The sequence below is a fragment of the Podarcis cretensis genome (genome assembly GCF_951804945.1).
Source record: "Podarcis cretensis genome assembly, chromosome: 9".
NCBI lineage: Eukaryota > Metazoa > Chordata > Lepidosauria > Squamata > Lacertidae > Podarcis > Podarcis cretensis.
Genome location: NC_137178.1, coordinates 57968083 through 57986551, shown reverse-complemented (window position 1 = coordinate 57986551; position 18469 = coordinate 57968083). Strand labels below are relative to the sequence as shown.

General features: G+C 41.7%; 1 protein-coding gene across 1 annotated transcript in view; it reads right to left on the bottom strand.

Annotated features, from left to right (window-relative positions):
• Positions 1-18469, bottom strand: part of TUSC3 (tumor suppressor candidate 3) — a 130837-nt gene that overhangs the window by 88763 nt on the left and 23605 nt on the right. The window contains exon 2 of the mRNA XM_079989812.1: positions 1088-1257. Coding sequence (XP_079845938.1) covers positions 1088-1257 — 170 coding nt within the window. The remainder of the gene's footprint in view (positions 1-1087; positions 1258-18469) is intronic.

Genomic DNA, 18469 nt, shown 5'->3' with positions numbered 1-18469 from the left:
CACCGAGGATAATACAGTTTCTCAGCAACAATAAGCCACATTCCAACTGCAAAGCCAATTCCATCATGCCAACCTGTCATTCTAAAAAAGAGCTGCAGTGGCCTGCTGAGAATTCACATGCTGAAAAAAAGGAGCTGATTGAGAAACCAAACAGTAACAAGGAGTCCTGGAAAGGAAATGTGTAACTTCATGGAAAAGCCACAGATGATTGACAGTTTGACAAATGTTGTAACAACTGTGATTCCTTAGTGGATGTCTTAAGAGCTGTTTCCGATGTTGCATGCATACTTGTACACTGGGCATACCTGTGGCATCCCCAAAAACTTATGTGTTCTTGAAAAAAAGTTGAACTTTTGTATGTGCCATGGGGAATCTGGGTTCCATATTGATGTGTAGACAAAATATATGCAGTTAAAAAGAGCAACAACGTGTTATAGGGGAAACAGCAAGTATACAAGGCATACAGGTATGCTCTCGCTCAGCTATTTTCAACATGAAAAGCAGTGCTTTATGTGCCCACGTATTTAGAATGCTTAATTGACAGGTTATTACATGGGGCTGTATCTCCCCTACAAAACAACAAGATCCAGTCTACACTCCTGCAGGTTAGAATTTGCAACTTTTAAGGAGCATCTCGTTAAATAGACTTGAGCAACATTTTCCACAGCAATCACTGAGTGCAAACACTAGAAGGAAGGCTGAAGAATGTTACGAAAAGCCCTGAAATTGTATTAAGTTGTGGCAAAGATCTCTGAAGAAACCAGTCAGTCAACTTGTGAAATAATGAGTGCCTTTTTAAGTGTGTGTGTGTGTGTGTGTGTGTGTGTGTGTGTGTACACAAACGTATGTAATCCAAAGGACCTGAAATTAAAGAGCACCCAACTGTTGCAATTTGTAAATGGAGCATAAAATGTCCTCTGAATATAGAAACTAATGAATTAACATTCAACTTGTATCTCACAGATAAACAAAACATGTGAGTTGACTACATAACTGATAAAGAACTGATAAATGTGAAAACATTGACTGAAGGCAGATGATCAAAAGAGAAGACCAAAAAGTTCTGCTTCCAAGGGTATAAACGTACCTGCAAACAGAACATTGCCTCTGCGGCTGGAGAGCTGTAAACATTACAATCACCGAATAGTTGCGAGGCGGGGCCTTCACAAATCTTCTGAATTTGTCTCCATTCATGCGGATGACTGAGCGCCTTGAACTCCATTCCATAAGTTGTTCCACCTTCTCAGCTAAAAGGTTCTGAAATCAAGAACAAGCAGAACGGTTGCTGCTGCATTTTAAAACACAGCACGTCCCAGGAGGTAGCCCCAGTTCAGACAGTCTCCGTTTAATGGACTATCAAGTTAATAGAAACTTTCTCGTCTTATAGATCTTACTGGCAAGCTGCTGGAATATCGTTGTGGGAATGCCAGGGTTGGAAAAGGATATTGCAGTAACATAGGCCTACAAAGCTTTTCTGAGCAAGTAATCTTTTCAGGCACACAGAGGCTCCCATTCACAAAAATGTGTATTAAAAGGCTACCAAATGTGCATAAAAATATATATCTTAAGGGTTGCTTTATGTGCTACATAAATGGTACATATACACTGTTAGAAACTCAGATATATAAGCTAGGCACCAAATGGTTCCTTAAACCAGGGTTACAGTCACCAAAATGGAATGTCTAGTTGCCATTTTCGGGTTAGATGGCTCAAAAGTCATATTTTCAATACAACCTTTCAGTTCCTAAAATTTGTTCTGATCGTGCAGATAAAATACCGCAGATAGAATTTTACAGGATGTGTTGTTAGTGTGTGAAAACAGGCAAGACCCAAGGTTCTCCATGCATGCACCTCCAGATGTTGGAAATAACAGGTGCCATCCTAGCACCCGGGCATCTTCACTTGGTCACAAGTGGCTGCCAACCACATGCAAAATGTGCCTGGTGAATTTTGAATGCTGTGCTTACAGCACCAATTTTATAACATGCAAATACAGGAAAAATCAGGGACATGAAGCCCCACTACGCAACCAGGGTCAGACTCTGCCCTCTTTCAGTCAAGTATCACATCACTTTCCCAACAAACATTTAATGGTTACTGGCACAACTTGAATGCTGTAAATAAATCTCTCATTAAATAAACAAGGACGAAACTAGATATAAGGCAGCTGGGGTTCTGGCAGAAGGGCCAAGGCATCTTATTCCCTGCATGCAGCAGGAATCACTGGCCTAATTTTAACAGCTCTGCAGTGCCACTACTGCAGATGGGTGGACAGCAATGTGGCAGATTACATCCCAGGAGGAATCAGGTGACTGAAAGAACCAATAAGGTCCCATGGGGACTGTAAAGCCGACAATGCTGGCCTAGCTCCACAATATGCATAACTTGTCCCTTGGGAGCAGACTGAGCTGCTTCACCATCTGCCCAACTACTACCCACTACTTTGCGTGCTCAGCCTCTGGAACCCTTCACAGGCTTCCAGGCCAGCAATGCGGATGAGAGACAAGCTTCGGAACTGGAACTGTGGACCAAGACCACAAATCATGATTGGCAACTGTCAAATTAAAAAAGGGAAATGTCACAACAGATATGCAATAATGACCTTGTGATCGTAATGTAGCAATTAACAAAAGAAAATTCCACAAATTTCAGGACTAAGGAAGTTATCCCTTCAGCTGCCCAATAATAATTGAAACTGCTGAGTAGAAGCATTATGTTAGATCCTTACCATTACTTATCAAAACTAGACTCTGAAATGATAGGCTATTGCTTTCCACCAGACTCTAAGAAGTGCTCCCCCTCTCTATGGCTTCAGATAGCCCCGAACCCAAGTCTTGCAGCACTGGTATAGGCTTCTTGTGGGTGAATGGGGAGTGGGCAGAAAAAGGGTCAAATGTATTTTTTCCTTACCAAACTGCTGCAGGACTTTCCCTCCTGCCCTGGAGGGCAACTGACCCTAAACTTGATGGGCTGAGAGAATGCAGTTCTGGAGAAGAAAAGGCATCCCCCAACTCAAATTCTCTGCTTCCAGGATACTTACTACAAGTTTTTAGGGGCTTAAGCAGGTTAATTCCCTTTCAACTCACATATTAACACTGTGCCTCACTGTTCTCAGCCATAGATTTGATTGGAACACATGACTTCTGATTTCACCAAACTCTTTCTATATAAACATTAACAATCTGTAAGCTCACAGGTCCCTTCCATTAAGTTTTGTTTTGTTATTTTTGTTATTTTCTTTTAATTCACAAACATATGCCCTTCTTCATACCTACAATGTCCCCCAAATATGTAGAATCCACTACCCTAATTTTGGAGGAACAAGTTTCACTTCCAAACTGATCCGCACTCAGCCATCTGAGTACACTCTTATAGGGAATTATTCTAATTTCAGGAACAGCCACGTAATCGCACCACCATTTTTTCTTAAAACTTAGATTCACAATTAAGTTTTAGTAAGAGGCTGAGAGGAAGAGATTTTCTGAAGGCAGAAGATGAGTTTGATATTAACACACAAGGCACATTACCCAATCTTTCTCCCATCCAGAGCGAGGAACAATTGACCTCTGCCATTCACAGGTGACAAATTGAGGGTTGATATTTCAGGAGCGGGTGGCTTGCAATTGCATCAGGGAGTCCTTATGGTTTTTTCCTTGCACTTTTCCTTCTCCCCCTCTCCCCTATTTTAAGGCGCCTATTAGAGGCACTACCTCCATTCTTCCTTCCTAGACTGACCATGGGAAGGAAGAACAGCTGGCGGTGAGCAGAGCTCTGTAATTGCTACCAAAACCACCAGCAGTTTCAAAAGGGTCTGGTTTATTAAAAAAACTTAAAAGCCCCTTCTCCTAATCATTTCATCACTCTCCTTTTGTTTCACTTCAGTAATTCAACTGAAATGCCCCCCTCCCAGGACACAACCAAGCCTCCAAAATGAAATGAGATCGGTATTGCCCTCTATTAAGCAGACAAGGCTCCTATCTGCCAGTGGATTATACTTGTGAACCAGGGAAAAGAACACTGTCGGATTACATAGTGACTGCACACACTCTGCCTCTCTCTGCTGTAAGGTTGGGAGACAATACACAGATGTTAATAAAACGGTGTTAGTTTGGCCACAGGGCTGGCAGCCTAGTGTAGACGACTCTCCATTGCCCGCTTTTTTTGCCTAACCAATTCCAAGCTCCAAATCCAAGAAACTCAACAAGACCAACAAGGAAGCAGGTGGAATACCAGGAAGGGGTGGGAGCTCTGTATTGTGCACAATATCCCACGAATGACTCTCTGCCTCCTGGACAGAGGTTGTGGCTGCGTGCTCAGTACAATAAGCTCCTGACCCTCAAGGAACAACTCTGTCCCCTCGAGGCAGCTGAGAAAGTTAGAGGGATTGGAGAATGAAGCTTTAATAAATGGGACAGTGGTAACTTATTCCCAGGGTGCCAGTTCCTCTGCTGAAAAAGGGAGTGAGGGCCTTGGGGAAGGAGAGTATAACTCTGAGGAACAGCAAAATGGTACTGTAGGACAGGGTTTCCCAAACTTGGATCTCCAGTTGTTTTTGGACTACAACTCCCATCATCCCTAGCTAGCAGGACCAGTGGTTAGGGATGATGGGAACTGTAGTCCAAAAACAACTGGAGACCCTGCTGTAGAAGGAGCCCATTTCTTGGGAGGCAAACAACTATCCCCTTACATCAATGATACTTCTCCAAGGAGTGGGGATCTCCTAGTAGTGGGTGACTTGTTCATTAGAGATATAGTTAGGTTTGTGATGGGTATGCTGAATGCATGGCGACTTGCCTGCATTGTACAAAGGTTGCAAATGTCAGGTCGCGCCTACATGGTGTGCTGGACAGTGGTCAAACACTGTCACACTGGACTTCAAAAGAGAAAATGTCTAAAAAATGATGGATCTGGTGAAAAGGAAAATTGAAAGGCAAAGCAAAGAGGGTCAAATCTCCCAAGAACAGTTGGGGGTTATTCAAAATCACAATAACAGAAGCTCAACTAGAATCTATACTGCAGATCAGAAAAAGTACCAGCGGGGCCAATATGATGTCAATGTGGTTAATGAGCAGTCAAGAAACTATTAGAGGTTACAAGGCTTCCTTCAGAAAATGGAAGTCTTGTCCAAATGAGCAGAGCAAAACAGAACACAAATTCTGGCAAAAGAAATGCAAGCTGGCAATAAGGATGCTAAAAAAATAATCTTTTTTTTTTTAATAATATTTATTAAAAATTTTCCAGAATAAAAAGGAAAGATAGCAAGCAAGAAAGAAAAAACAGATATGATTTACACTTGGTTTCAGTGGCATCTTTCCCGGACTCCCCCCCTCCCCCTCTTGTATTCCATTTCCCTTAAATTGATTCCACAGATTCTTACCCCAAATTTTAAAACCTTATTTGTAATTTTAAATAACCCATTTATTCCAAATTAATTTATCTTATTTATCTTAATGAACCATTTCTCCTTATATTTTATATAATTCCCTAAGATCGACCCCATTTCCCTTCCACGAATTCCCCTATTTTCAAACAACAGACATGAAAAAAGAAAAGAAAGAAATAATATATAATTTTACAGCCTTTGGATTCCAAATCTCCCCCCCCCCATTCCCCGGTTCCAATCCCCAAAGTTCATCCATTGTCTACTGCCAGCCTGGTGTATCCACGTCTATATCTCAACTCCACTTTGCCGTCTTTTGATAGCTTTTAATTTCAGAAAATCCAATCTCGAAAAAACTCTCAGAAAAAGTCATTGTTCTTCCATCCAGACCTCTATGTTTAAGTGTCTAACTTAAATTCTATTTCTTGGTCCTTTTAAAGTCTGGATGTTCCAAATACTCCAGCTTCAAATTTGGTCCAGCTCTTATTCCTCAGGTTGCTTTTTCCTGTTCTGCTGCAGAAACCTTCTAATTCAGAAACTTCTTGTTCTCCACAGAGGCTTTTGTTATTCAGGAACATAACTTGCGTCAAGTCCCTTCCTTTCTTCAATAGATAAATCCATTGTCTCCTTTAGTGTAGAAACCTCTGTAGACAAAATAATGCTTCGTTTTTGCAGCTTTCCCAAGAGATAACAGATCCTGCTCAAATTCATAGTATTTTTCCACTTGCTGCTACTGTTGCAATGTCCCAGCCTCCCTCTAGAGCTCTAGAGGGAATATGGTAACTTAATTTCTTTCAAAATCAGACCCAAAAGTCAAATAACTTGTTGCCTTTATTTCCAATAATTTATGTCCAAATTGTAACAAATCTAACCAGCAAAGCCATCGTAACAAAGTTCTCTTTTATTTTCCTGCTTTGACAGCTACTTTGACAGCTGTCAAAGTTTCTGTGTCTCTTCACCAGTCTCTCATAGCGGATCGTTCCCGGTTCCCGGGGGGGTTGCACTTTAGTTCCCACAAATCAGTCTTCTCCTCCAGCACAATTATTGTAATTTCCCTTCGTGAAGTTAAAATTTTTTTTCAGGTAAACAAGTTCATCTCTCGATCTTAGTTGTCAAATCCTTGCGTTGAGCCATCTACAACAGGGGGGGGGGGCGGACTTCCTTTTTGCACTCCCCCCGCTCGCTCAAAATTCAAAGATCAAATTTCCCTTTTAAGTCCAATCAATTTACTCACGGGTTGTTCCTTTTAGTCCAAATCCGAAATTTTCAAAGAAGAAGTCGTTGCTCTCCGCCGAATGGCATGCGGCTTCGCTGGGCAGGGGAAGCATTGGACTCACAGCACCACACCCCCCCGTCACCCGCTCCGCAGCCTTTAAAAAGGCTCCTTTGCGGGTCGGGGGGGCGCAAACGGTGCCCGCCGAGTCACCAAGTCCATGGGCATCTCCGCCCATGGTTTTTGAGAGTCCCCACATCGCCGGCACGGCAGGACCCGACCCCTACCCAGCCGACTCCCTCCGGAGCTTGGAGGGAGTCCGCCATTCGGCGATGGCGCCGACCCGGAAGTCGGATGCTAAAAAAATAATCTGAGGAGCACATTGCTAAACAAACAAACAAACAAACAAACAAAACCACCCACAAAGACCAACAAAAGATTGTGTAAAAACATTAGCAGCCCGAGACCAGCTAGGGAGGAAGTAGAACCTTGGGATGACAAGAGAGTCAAATGTGTGCCAAAGGAGGAAAAGGAGATTGTAGAGAAGCTGCATCAATTCTTTGCATCTATCTTTACAGCAGAAGATACAAGGCAAATCCCTGTGCCTGTACTAACTTTTCCAGGAAGGGAGTCTGAGGCCAACAGTAGTGACGAGTTGATGTTCTAAGCCAGGGGTAGGCAACCTAAGGCCCGTGGGCAAGATGCAGCCCAATCGCCTTCTCAAGCCGGCCCATGGACGGTCTGGGAATCAGTGTATTTTTACATGAGTAGAATGTGTGCTTTTATTTAAAATGCATCTCTGGGTTATTTGTGGGGCATAGGAATTCGTTCATTCCCCCCCCCAAAAAAAAAAAATATAGTCCTGCCCACCACATGGTCTGAGGGATGGTGGACCAACCCACGGCTGAAAAAGGTTGCTGATCAAAACCTAACAAAAATGTTAACTAGTCACTATGATTGACTTAGGAAGGACTGGAAAGGGATCCAGGGAGAAACTATGAAATTACACTGGCTAGTTTAATGCCTTTTCTGAGAAAACTGGTGGAAAGTATTTGTTAATGATAGAATTACAAAGCATATAATAGAATAGGCAGGGTATGTGTTTGCTTTTATACATTTTAAGCTGTTCTAAATGTACTTGAATTTTTTTAGATAGCTTTTCATAGTTTCTGCGTATTTTAAGTATGTTTTGAATTGATTTTAAATTATACTGTTATAACGTTTTGTCAGGGAACTGCCATCAGTGCCGGAGGGAGAGAGCAAAATCCAGAGGGATTCCAGAGAGCGTCCCGGGATGGGGAGAGGCAGCCCATCTTCTGGGAAAGAGAATCAGCGTAGCACCAGTGGAGAAGGGGGGCAGATGGGGGAAGTGGCGAGGCGGTCCCATGACTCCTTGCCAGGGACCAGCGGGGAGAGTAGGGGTCCTCCGCTGCCTATGCCCTCCTTGCACAGAAGGCTTTCGCGCAGAGAGAGTAGGAGGAGACTAGGCGTCAAAGAGCTTCTTTGCTGGAAGAAGTTTAAGAAACGCCCACTGACGGATTCTGCCAGTGACTGAGACAGCCACGGGTGAGTGGCTGTCCGGACAGAAAAGGTTCACTCAGGCAACCCAGCCAGGTGTTTGCACCAGCTTATGCACGAGCAACCCCTAGAACCATTACACGTTTTGAGGGCTGCTTGGGGAGGAAGGTCAGGAAACAAATTTAATAAATAAATAATGCAGATAGTATCTCCTGTGTCATTTTTCAAACAAAAGCTGATCCAGAGATGCAGCCTTCAAACCATACTCTTGGTTTTGACTCGGAGACTCAGGATTTAAGTCAAAAAAGAAAAACACCCCCCAAAACCATTGTTTAAAGTACTTTATGGGTCTGGGGCACCAATTTCCTTGCCTCAGTAAATGTGGTCCTATGTTAATACCCTGCAAAACTTGAGGTTTAGACTGAAGAGGATTAACGGAGCCAGGAGTACTCCTGGTAATTTAATAGTCCCTTGTCAATGAGGCTGGGAACATCCTTTGTTCGGGACACAACAGGCAAATAGGTACATAACCCAAGATGACTAGGAGATAGTTGAGAAAATATGACTCACCCTTGCTCCCCACTGTAGCCAGGGAGAACAAACAAACTAGCTGAGTAGTAACCAATAGAAGCATTTTTCAGGAGAAAAACAGAAAATGAAGCAGAGAGCTGGGCTCTGAAAAAGTATCAGTGCGGGGTGGGGTGCTTTTCTCTGGAGATCTGAAACAGGGCCGTTGCTTTAGCTGTCTGCTGGAGTGTAACACTATGTCTCCACATACTCTCAACCAGTGCTATTTTTCTAGAATAATAGGTGCCAGAACTCCCCATGAACGCCTCCTTTGTTCTCTTATAATGACAATGGCACCCACCTAGGAGGTGCCTGAACTGAGTTCCCATGAGTTTCTGTTGAAAAAAAGAGCCCTGCTCTCAACTTTTACATTTATAGATCAACTCAAATATTACACAAAAGGCTGTAAGATGCAAGTAAAATCTTCCAAAGGAATCCAAACCAAGACTAAGCGCTGTTACCCTGGTGTTATCAAGATGCTTTGTTTTACTGCCATTTCAAATGTACCCAAGTGCCTTGACCACCAGTGAAGCCTAGTGTAGCAGGAGAACACAAGCTTGCTCCATCTTCCTTGTGATTTTAGATATTTGAAGATGGCTATAATATCCACTGGTGGAGGAACGGGAGTGTGGAGGGAGTGGACCACCCCCTGCACCACTATTCTGGTAGGGTGCCATCGCAGCGCCCCCCCCCCGGACATGTGTCACGCACCCGCGTATGCACCAGGTGTCATGCCCCACAGGCGGCGCGCCACGCTCCCAGAACGCACGCCATGCCCCAGGGGGGCACCAGCCACGCCCCTGTCTGCTCTCCACCTCCAGTAGTGGAGCATGCAGCTTCACCACTGATCATATCTCCTCTCAGTCTCCTCTTTACCAGACTAAACGTATCCAGTTCTCACAACTGTTCTAAGGCTTGATTTCCAGACCCTTGATCATCTTGGTCACCTCCTCTGCACATGTTCCAGCTTGTTAATATCCTTCTCAAATTGTGGTGCCTGGAACTGGACAAAGTGCTTGAGGTGGGGTCTGATCAAGGCAGAATAGAGCTGTAGTATTACTTCTCTTGATGAGGGCACTGTACTTCTGCTGATGCAGCCTAGAATAGAATTAGCTTTTTTCTCCTGCTGCACTCTACTGCTGAAGCTCCTATGAAGCCAAGCCAAGCGTCCCTCATTTCATATTTGTGCTGCTGGTTCTTCCTGCCTGACACCTGGCCCTACTGAAATTCATTTTGTTAGTATGGACCCAGATCTCCAATCAGTTAAAGTCACCATGAATCCTGATTCTATCTTCTCCAGCATTAGTCACCTCTCCCAGTCCAGTGTCATCCGCAAATCTGATAAACAACCCCTCAATGTATTTATCCAAGTTGTTCATCAAAAATAGTTACACGAGGATGTGAGAATGGTTCTAAAAAAAATATGCAGGCAAAATACACACTGGTTTTTTGTTTAACTTAAGGATAGACCTGGAAAATCTAGCAGCAGGATCCACAGCAGATAAATGAATATGCAAAAACCACATGCTTTCCTATGGTAAATGCAATCTGTAAATGGCAGCCGGAAACAACTGATTCTCATTGTGTCACACTGAAGATGATATTAACAGATAGCACCTCACTGGCTTTGCGATTTAACACCTGTAACAATTTGAAAAGTACTTTTTCTTTTGACCATGCCTGTGATGTTTCGGCCTTATTGTAGATCTGCAGCAACCCCCCCTTCCAAAAAATAAAAAAATCAATTACCAACACAAGGTGAAAAGGTACATTAAGAATTGTCATCAAAATATTAATTTGTCTAAAGCATCTGAACATATGGTTTAGAAGATCAATAAAACTATGGAATCCAAGCATTTAAGTATACCATAAAATATGTCGTCAAAGTAGGCTCGTCAGCCAGATGGCTACCTACCAGGTCTTTATTTTAAAAATGCCATCTGAAGAGTGACTACATCAGTATTTGCATACAGAACATTCTAGATTAATGGCTAGCTACCAATTGCTGCAAAAATAGTAACAGGTTTTGGGCTCCATGCCTTTGCAGGAATACCTATCTACAAGTTACATCCCTGCAATATTAGGACAATATTAACAGCTTGCGACATTGTGCCAGTTAGTGCAACCCATCTTAGAATTTCTTTTCAGGCTCTGCAAAGTTAATTAGTATCAGCTGGTCGTTTCAAATGCTTATGATGGAAGCAGGCAAGAGCTGAAGTTGATATGACAGAACCATGGTGCATACACTTTGCTTTTGTCATGATATGACCCCAGTTTAACTGGCTCTATATGTTGTTCAACATGTGAAGTTGTCTTTGGCTCAACTGCCATTGTTTCAACTAGTCCAGTAGTGCCCATTCTGAAGGATGGAAGTTCTCCAAGAGCTTTCCCAGGCTTGCTACCTGCGACCCTTTTTAACTAGATCTGCTGAGCACTGAACAAGAGACCTTCTACATTCCCTTGCTCAAATCACAGACTCTTTTAACACCAAATGTGCCAATTAAAGCTTCTTGATTTTTGAAATATTATTGTTCCTCAGGCAAGGCATTTTAAGTGTTTTGTACTCAAAAAGCACTCTTTGCACTCTTATTCATGAATAACATTAATAACATGCAAGTGTTCTTGTTTAGGGTACCAGCTAGTTATTCATTTTTCTCCTCCTACTTCCCATTACATTTTACTTTTCCAATTGCTACCGTTCATTCTGTGGCAACTGAGTATGCACAGTATTCATTGTGCTATTGTTTTGGGCTGGAGTGGTATATTCAGTTTTCAAATTATTATTATTTTTAAAAAAGATTTTTAGTTTTAGTTTTTAGTTTTGTCTCTCATTTTAGCTACAATCCTAGCTGCAACTGACTTTATTAAAAAGAAATGATTTCAGTTGTAACACCATTTACAGAACTACCCTACAGACCGTCCACCACAAGAAATGAAGAGCAGCATGTTTTAAGGACTTTACATCAGTGGTTTTTATCAACTGCTCTAAAAAAAAAAAAAAAAGACTCAAATTGCTTCAGTAAGTAACTAACCACAATCTACTCCAGCAAGGTCAAAATGTTCTCCTTGTTTTATTGGCCACCACCCTTCGCAACCTGCTCCATGAACAAGTCGAACTCATTAATCCAAGATTTTTGCTGCATGACCCATTAACAATTTTACTATGGAAGTGTGTTAGCCAATACCGAGAAAGAAAGTAAATTGAGAGTACATGCTGTTCAATCCAGGATAACATTAATGCAGCAAGGGCAAGAAGAGAAAGGGCAAGATGATGCAACAACTTAGCTGCAGAAACAGTGAGCAAAGTGTACAACAGATTGCTGGCTTTGGTAACAGTCTGGGAGGGAAGCTCTCTTTGAATACTGGATACCAGAGACCACAACCACAGAAATCAGTCATCACTTTCATGCACTGCTTGTGAGCTTTCCAGAGACATTTAGTCCAACACTCTGAAGGAAAGAGAATGCTGGACTGGGTGGACTTTTGCTCTGATCCGGCATTACTCTTCTTATGTTCTTATAAAAAGAGAGAGTCAAACACTACTAAGAAGCAACCTATTTTTAAGGAAACCAGGTATATGGGTCGCCAATTCAAACAGAAGTGCTCTGTTATGTGAGATCCTTGAACTGTTGCAAAGAGATCTGAGGAAAGCAGAGGTCTCCCTGCTTCAAGTCTTCAGGCACACACACATAGACCTCCATTATCTGCCACCCCATACACTTCTCCAAAACAAAAGTACAGGGTTTTTTTGTCCTTAGGGGTGGAATGGGGTAGCAGCCAAGAAGAGGCTTTCCACCCCTTGGATTCATGCTCAAATGTCTGAAGAGTTTTCTCAAGGCTTTCGACCTCAATAATCAAGGGTACAAATGTAGGGGCACATAGCTGTCTGTCCTTCTCTAAAAGAAACTTTAAATCCACTACTTTGTGATTAGGTAGTTTCAAACCTGCAGGTGTACTTTTTTATTTTAAAGAAACCTGAATTTACCCATTAATGATATTTATCTATCCATTCATTAGCGGAAATAAAATTTCCCAAGCAATTTCCCTTCATCACTTGTTGTAATGAAAAAAAAGAGGGTACAATCTTCATGTGTATGATCATGTTACACTTCTTGGAAAAGCTGGAAAATAACCACTTCACATCTAAAGGACATACACAAGTGAAAGATGAACTGAATAGTTACATTCACTATTTTCAATTGATCCAAGTTCAGATGCCATGTCTTCTGAATGTATTTTTTGTTGGGGGGGGGGAGAACTAAGCAAGTAAGTTGTGTAACAAGAAAAATTCTATTTGGCCATTGACACTGAAAAGAAAGGTCTTGGAAGCCCATGTACCAGTTCATAAAACAAAGGAAGACAAAGTAATTTCAGAGATAGATATGTGCAAAACTTTAAAAAGATACTGGAATCTTTACTGAATTGTCTAGTATTAAAGTCTCCTGTGATGTTACACAAAGGGATCCAGGTGCAAACCTGTTCTATGTACAGAAGCAGTGTCTCTGGTTTGTAAATCACTTATGAGACGTGCATACAAAATTATAGCATAAGAAATGGACACAGTTAACCGAATCAGAGCATAAAGATATTACGATTTCCCATAACTACTGCTAATGTAAAATGCATTAGAGCACTTAACTGCCGGAGTTCCAAACCATTGGCTCAGTGTGACATTAACACAGTTTGACAAGAGATATTGTCTTCAGCATGAATCAATTCTCTTTCATTATATGCATACATGTAAACAGATTGCTATAAGGCTTACCAATATCTTGTATGTAAGCAATTGCATACGCTATACTAAAACTGACTCTGAAACGTGGTACCAACATACTACCTAGAAGTGGACGAGGAGGATACCAGAGAGGCCATAACTGCCAAGTAATGTACCAAGCGATGTAGTTTCTTCTTCTATTCCAGTCAGTTAATGCAGCTGCCATTGAGTGTCAGACCACTGGTCCATCCTATCCCAGTTATTGTATGCTTTGTTAGTTCTTCTTCTTTGTTAGTTCTTCTTCATGGTCTCATTCATTTATTAAGTACACTTACAGTCCGCTCATCCTTCATACCTCTGAGAGCATACAGATTACATGAGCTTTCTCAAACAGTCTATCATCCTGAGACCCACAGTTGTTTATGTGCCCCCAGATCATACTTGGGGTACTCAGAGATAGCACACTCATTTTTAGAGTCCCTGAGCTGGAACATGGGAGTCTCTTCTTTCCATACCAGATCTCTGCAAACCAAGAAGCAAGGGGAAAAGACTAGGGGAAACTCAATGACCTGCAAGGGGTGAAGGGAATCTGATGCACCAGAATACGATGCTTAGGTTACAAATATATGGGTGTTGGTTATTAGCCTCTAAGTTGAAATCCCAAGTGCTAGCCTGGTGCTTATCCAACATGCAATTCACAATCTGAATGTCAGCTTTTAAAACCTGATTTATTATTATTAAACTCATTTTTTCTTAGTTTCTACATGTCTGTCTTTATGGCATCAACCTGATGTCTCTTAACTGTTGCTTCAGTGTATTATTAAAAATGTGCAATTTTCCATACTCCATTTCCCATCTAGGCTCTATAAATAATTCTGGATCTCCATACTCCTCTCCTCCTTTTACTAATTACCTCTAATAAGTATCATTTGTGACTATCACTTCAGCAATGCCATACAGACAACACAGAAAACTGACAGTAAATTTAAAAAGTAATCCTCTGATTCTACCTGAATCGAAATTCCAGAATGCTTTCCACTGTACTGGAAACTGGGGGAAAGAACAGCAACCAGAAAGTCAGTACAAACCAAACACACCAAAATGGTTGTTGGTAATGGCCATCACAAAGCTTACAAATGTAACATGTTAAGGGGCAGCCCACTAGTGCCAAGTAATATGATGAATGGAATGGCAGGAAGAAAAAAATATTGTGAGTCTTTGAATTAGGAAAATTACTGGTCTTTACTGGTTGTGTAAACATTCCAAAGCAAACCAAGCATTTGAGGCACAGATTATGGTATTTAGATGGTGTTGGGATACTGCCAGGGAGACAAAGTCCATCATGGCCCCCAAGTCGTCTCCGTTGCGATCCATCGATCTCCCGTAGACAACGCAGTATCATTCAATTAGCGACACGAGCTCCAGAAATAGCTTGTCACATTCCAGAGCTGATGCACGCTCTATCAGCAGAATTCGCACAGCGAAATATGCACGCAGGAGAGCATTATTTACAACTTTATTCAGCGTTGGTCAGAACAAAGAAAACATGACTGCCTGCTTCAATGTCTCAGGCACAGAGAGAGAAACGAAAGCATAGACACAACAGAAACATCCTGTGAACAGGAAATACGCAGGCTGTGACACAAACATCCTGCTCCCTTTTAAGGTGGAACGGAAATATCCTAACATTTAATTTTATTGTACTGGTGGTTTGCTTCAAAATGTACCATGATACCTCAGTTTTTGAACGTAATCCATTCCAGAAGACCATTCAAGTTCTGAAACGTTCGAAAACCAAAAACTCGACAGCCAACAGGTAGGCCTCAGGATCTTGCACTCAGCGGAAGCCCCATGACATGTTTGACTTCCAAGGCGTATTCGAAAACCGAACCATTTACTTCTGGGTTTATGGTGTTCGTAAACTCAAATGTTTCTCAACGGAGATGTTCGAAAATCGGGGTACAGTACCACTGTATTTGTAATTTTAATTATTTTCATATACTGTCCTGAAATCCATTCTAAATAAAGGGCAATTTTTAAATTTCAAAAATATTTTCTACAAGATATAGAAAATTATTATATAATGGCCACCAACCTGGATGGTTGCAAAAGGAATTTAGACAAAGTCATGGAGGAGGATGCTATCAGTGGCTATGAGTCATGAAGGCTTGTGGTACTATGTAACAGAGACAGTGTGCCTTTGAATACCAGTTTCTGGGAATCACAAGAGGCGTGAGAACTGGTGAGCTCATGACCTTCTTCGCTTCCCAGAGGTGTCTGGCTAGCCACTGTAAGAACTACAAGGGCCTTTGGTCTGATCCAGCAAAACTTTTATTATTTTCTTAAAATAAGAAAATTCTCCTCCTAGAAGTACAGTGGAACCTCTATTCACAACTACAATCCATTCTGGAGGCCCGTCCTTATGGAGAAACAGGTCGCTGATAGAAGCTGTGTTGTGCGCAGGTGCATTCAGCGGCAGCCTGTTTCTGCACAGGTGCATTTGGCAGCAGCCCGCTTCTGCGCATGTGCGGACAGCAGCAGGTGCAAATGGTTGCAGATGCTTCTGCGCAAATCATGGCAAACCCGGTGTTTACTTCTGGGTTTGCCACAGTCGCGACTTGGAACGGGCCTAAGTAGAGCGGGACGTAAGTAGAGGTTCTACTGTACAGTCGTACCTCCGGTTACGAATGGGATCCGTTCTGAAGGCCGGCCGTATCCCAAAATCTTCATAACCGGAGGTACCCTTCTGAGCATGCGTGTGCAGTGAAACCCAGAAGTATACACTTCTGGGTTTGCTGTGTTCGCAACCTGAAAGTTACGTTACCCAAAGGTAACGTAACCCAAGGGTCCACTGTATAAAGATAGCCAAAAGTGCTCCCCTAACTTTCTTGTCCACTAACAAAATATCAAGGGAGTGAACAGCTTTAACAGCTTGACCAGTTCCACTGCCAAGCCACGAGACCCTTCTTTAAAAAAATCAAAATCAAAAATCATTTTATCCATGAGATATGATCCATGCTCCTAAGTAAAAACAAGACAGATAAATAGTACTTTCCCAGTAAGGTTCAAGTTTGTCAATGTTTTCTTATGAACGTGATGAGAGGGGTCCCAGATCTTCTCACACACGTTTAACAACACATTTCAGTTTGCTCAATCCCAATTAAATGCACCACCAGGTACACTCATGCACAGTGGACTAAGCAGGTATCCTGGACTAGCCCCAATGATAAATCAAGTGGCAGTTTAAGTGAACATCTGAGAGCCTTTTGGGGGGTATCATGCACAGTGGGGGAAATGCTAAGGCTAAGGCAGGAAGATAACAGAATGATGATAGCTCAAGCTATGGAGCATGAGACTCTGAATCTCTGGGTCATTTTTTCGAGTCCCACGTTGGGCAAAAAATTCCTGCATTGCAGGGAATTGGACCAGATGACCTGCGTGGTCCCCTCCAACTTTACAATTCTATGATTCTATGCTTCTAATCCTGCCAGGCTGTTTTCCGTTTGACTTGTTTTGCAGTGACCTCTACTTCCAAACTCAAGGTAAAAGGTTAGGCAGCTCAAGACAGTGGCTAGTGGGATCCAAAAGCTTTAAATGAAGCCCTGAGTCTATTAAACTAACAGAGATGAGAAAGCATTAGAGAACATCCTAACTTTTCTCTGCATTTGGAAGAATTGCTGACAAGTGTTTTGGTTTTTGCATATATATTTTCCATAATACCACAGAGACTGTGTTGCAACAATTACAAAGAATGATTCAGCTCTCATTCCAACCATTTTTTTAAAGCCAAGCTTTAGGGCAAGAATGATGCATTTTAAAAATCGCATCTGCCCTCTACATTTTTATTAGTATAATTTCTTTGTAAATTAAGTAGTAAGTTTTAGTTTTCAACAGCTTGTTACCACTGAAAAGGAAGATGCTCTGATATGGTTATGTTTATTGTATAATACATTAGACTTTAAAGAAACAACTGCCAATGTTAGCTTTCAGACACTGGATCTACCATTGCCACTAATCAGCAGGACAGATTTAGCATTATTTTTATGTTGTGGAAAGGGGAAAGGGAAAGGACTACAATCTGTGTGGAAATAAAAATAGATTCCCTAGAAAACTGTTCTACGTGGAGCATATGGACTGCAGATGCACCTATAGCAAACCCCATCTTTTAACCACTCAATCTGGCTTTCATAAAAGTTGAGGGTCTCCATTTTAAACGAATACGGTTTTTGCTTGTGGACGCTGATCTTCACTGGTGAACCATTTATTCATTCAAAAAAACCCTATTTTTAGAAAGAATTACACTCAAAATAAACACAATTCTATGTATTGAATTATCTGTCTTGCGCAAGGCAAACACCCACAATAGAATTTTACACTGACGTGGCATTTTCTCCCTCCATGGCTTTTTGATAACAAAATGCAATACATTTTAAATGCAGGGCCCCAACCAAGGAGGAGCAGAATAATTTGCTCTCCAGACATTTTTTATTTTTTTTATGAGTGTTCAACTTTTAAGAGACAGATTGGATTTTAAAACAGGCTCCGCAGTTTGAACCACCATACAAGTCTGTCTCCCCTATCCTACATAGGCTTCTCTGCACATTGGACAATTTGAGAACAAACTAAACGGGCTGTTAATGCAATGGTACAATTCACTGCACAGAAATAAACATAAAATACACTTAAGAACATTAAAAAGGTGGAAAAGAAGAACATTACAGCGAGAACAACACGTTATGAAAAGGGATAGTTGCCACGTACTTGGCAAATTGACTCTGATGTATCTGGGCAAAGAGAAAAGGAAAGAGAAACAGATACAATGAGCCGGGAGAAGTGGAGACAGAATATACCTGTTACATGAATATTTTACAAGTCAGTGCACAAATCTAATTCATTTGAACCGGGGTTTGGTTAATTTACTTTGTTCGGCCTTCCTGCGCTTTTTTTAAAGCTAGGATCTCTGTGGCCTTCCAATGCATTTTTAATTTGCCACGCCCAAGAGGCGTATTCAGGCTCTCTTGATGGAGAAATATTAAGGGAGAAATAATATGTTTTAAGGAGATCATGAGTATTCACT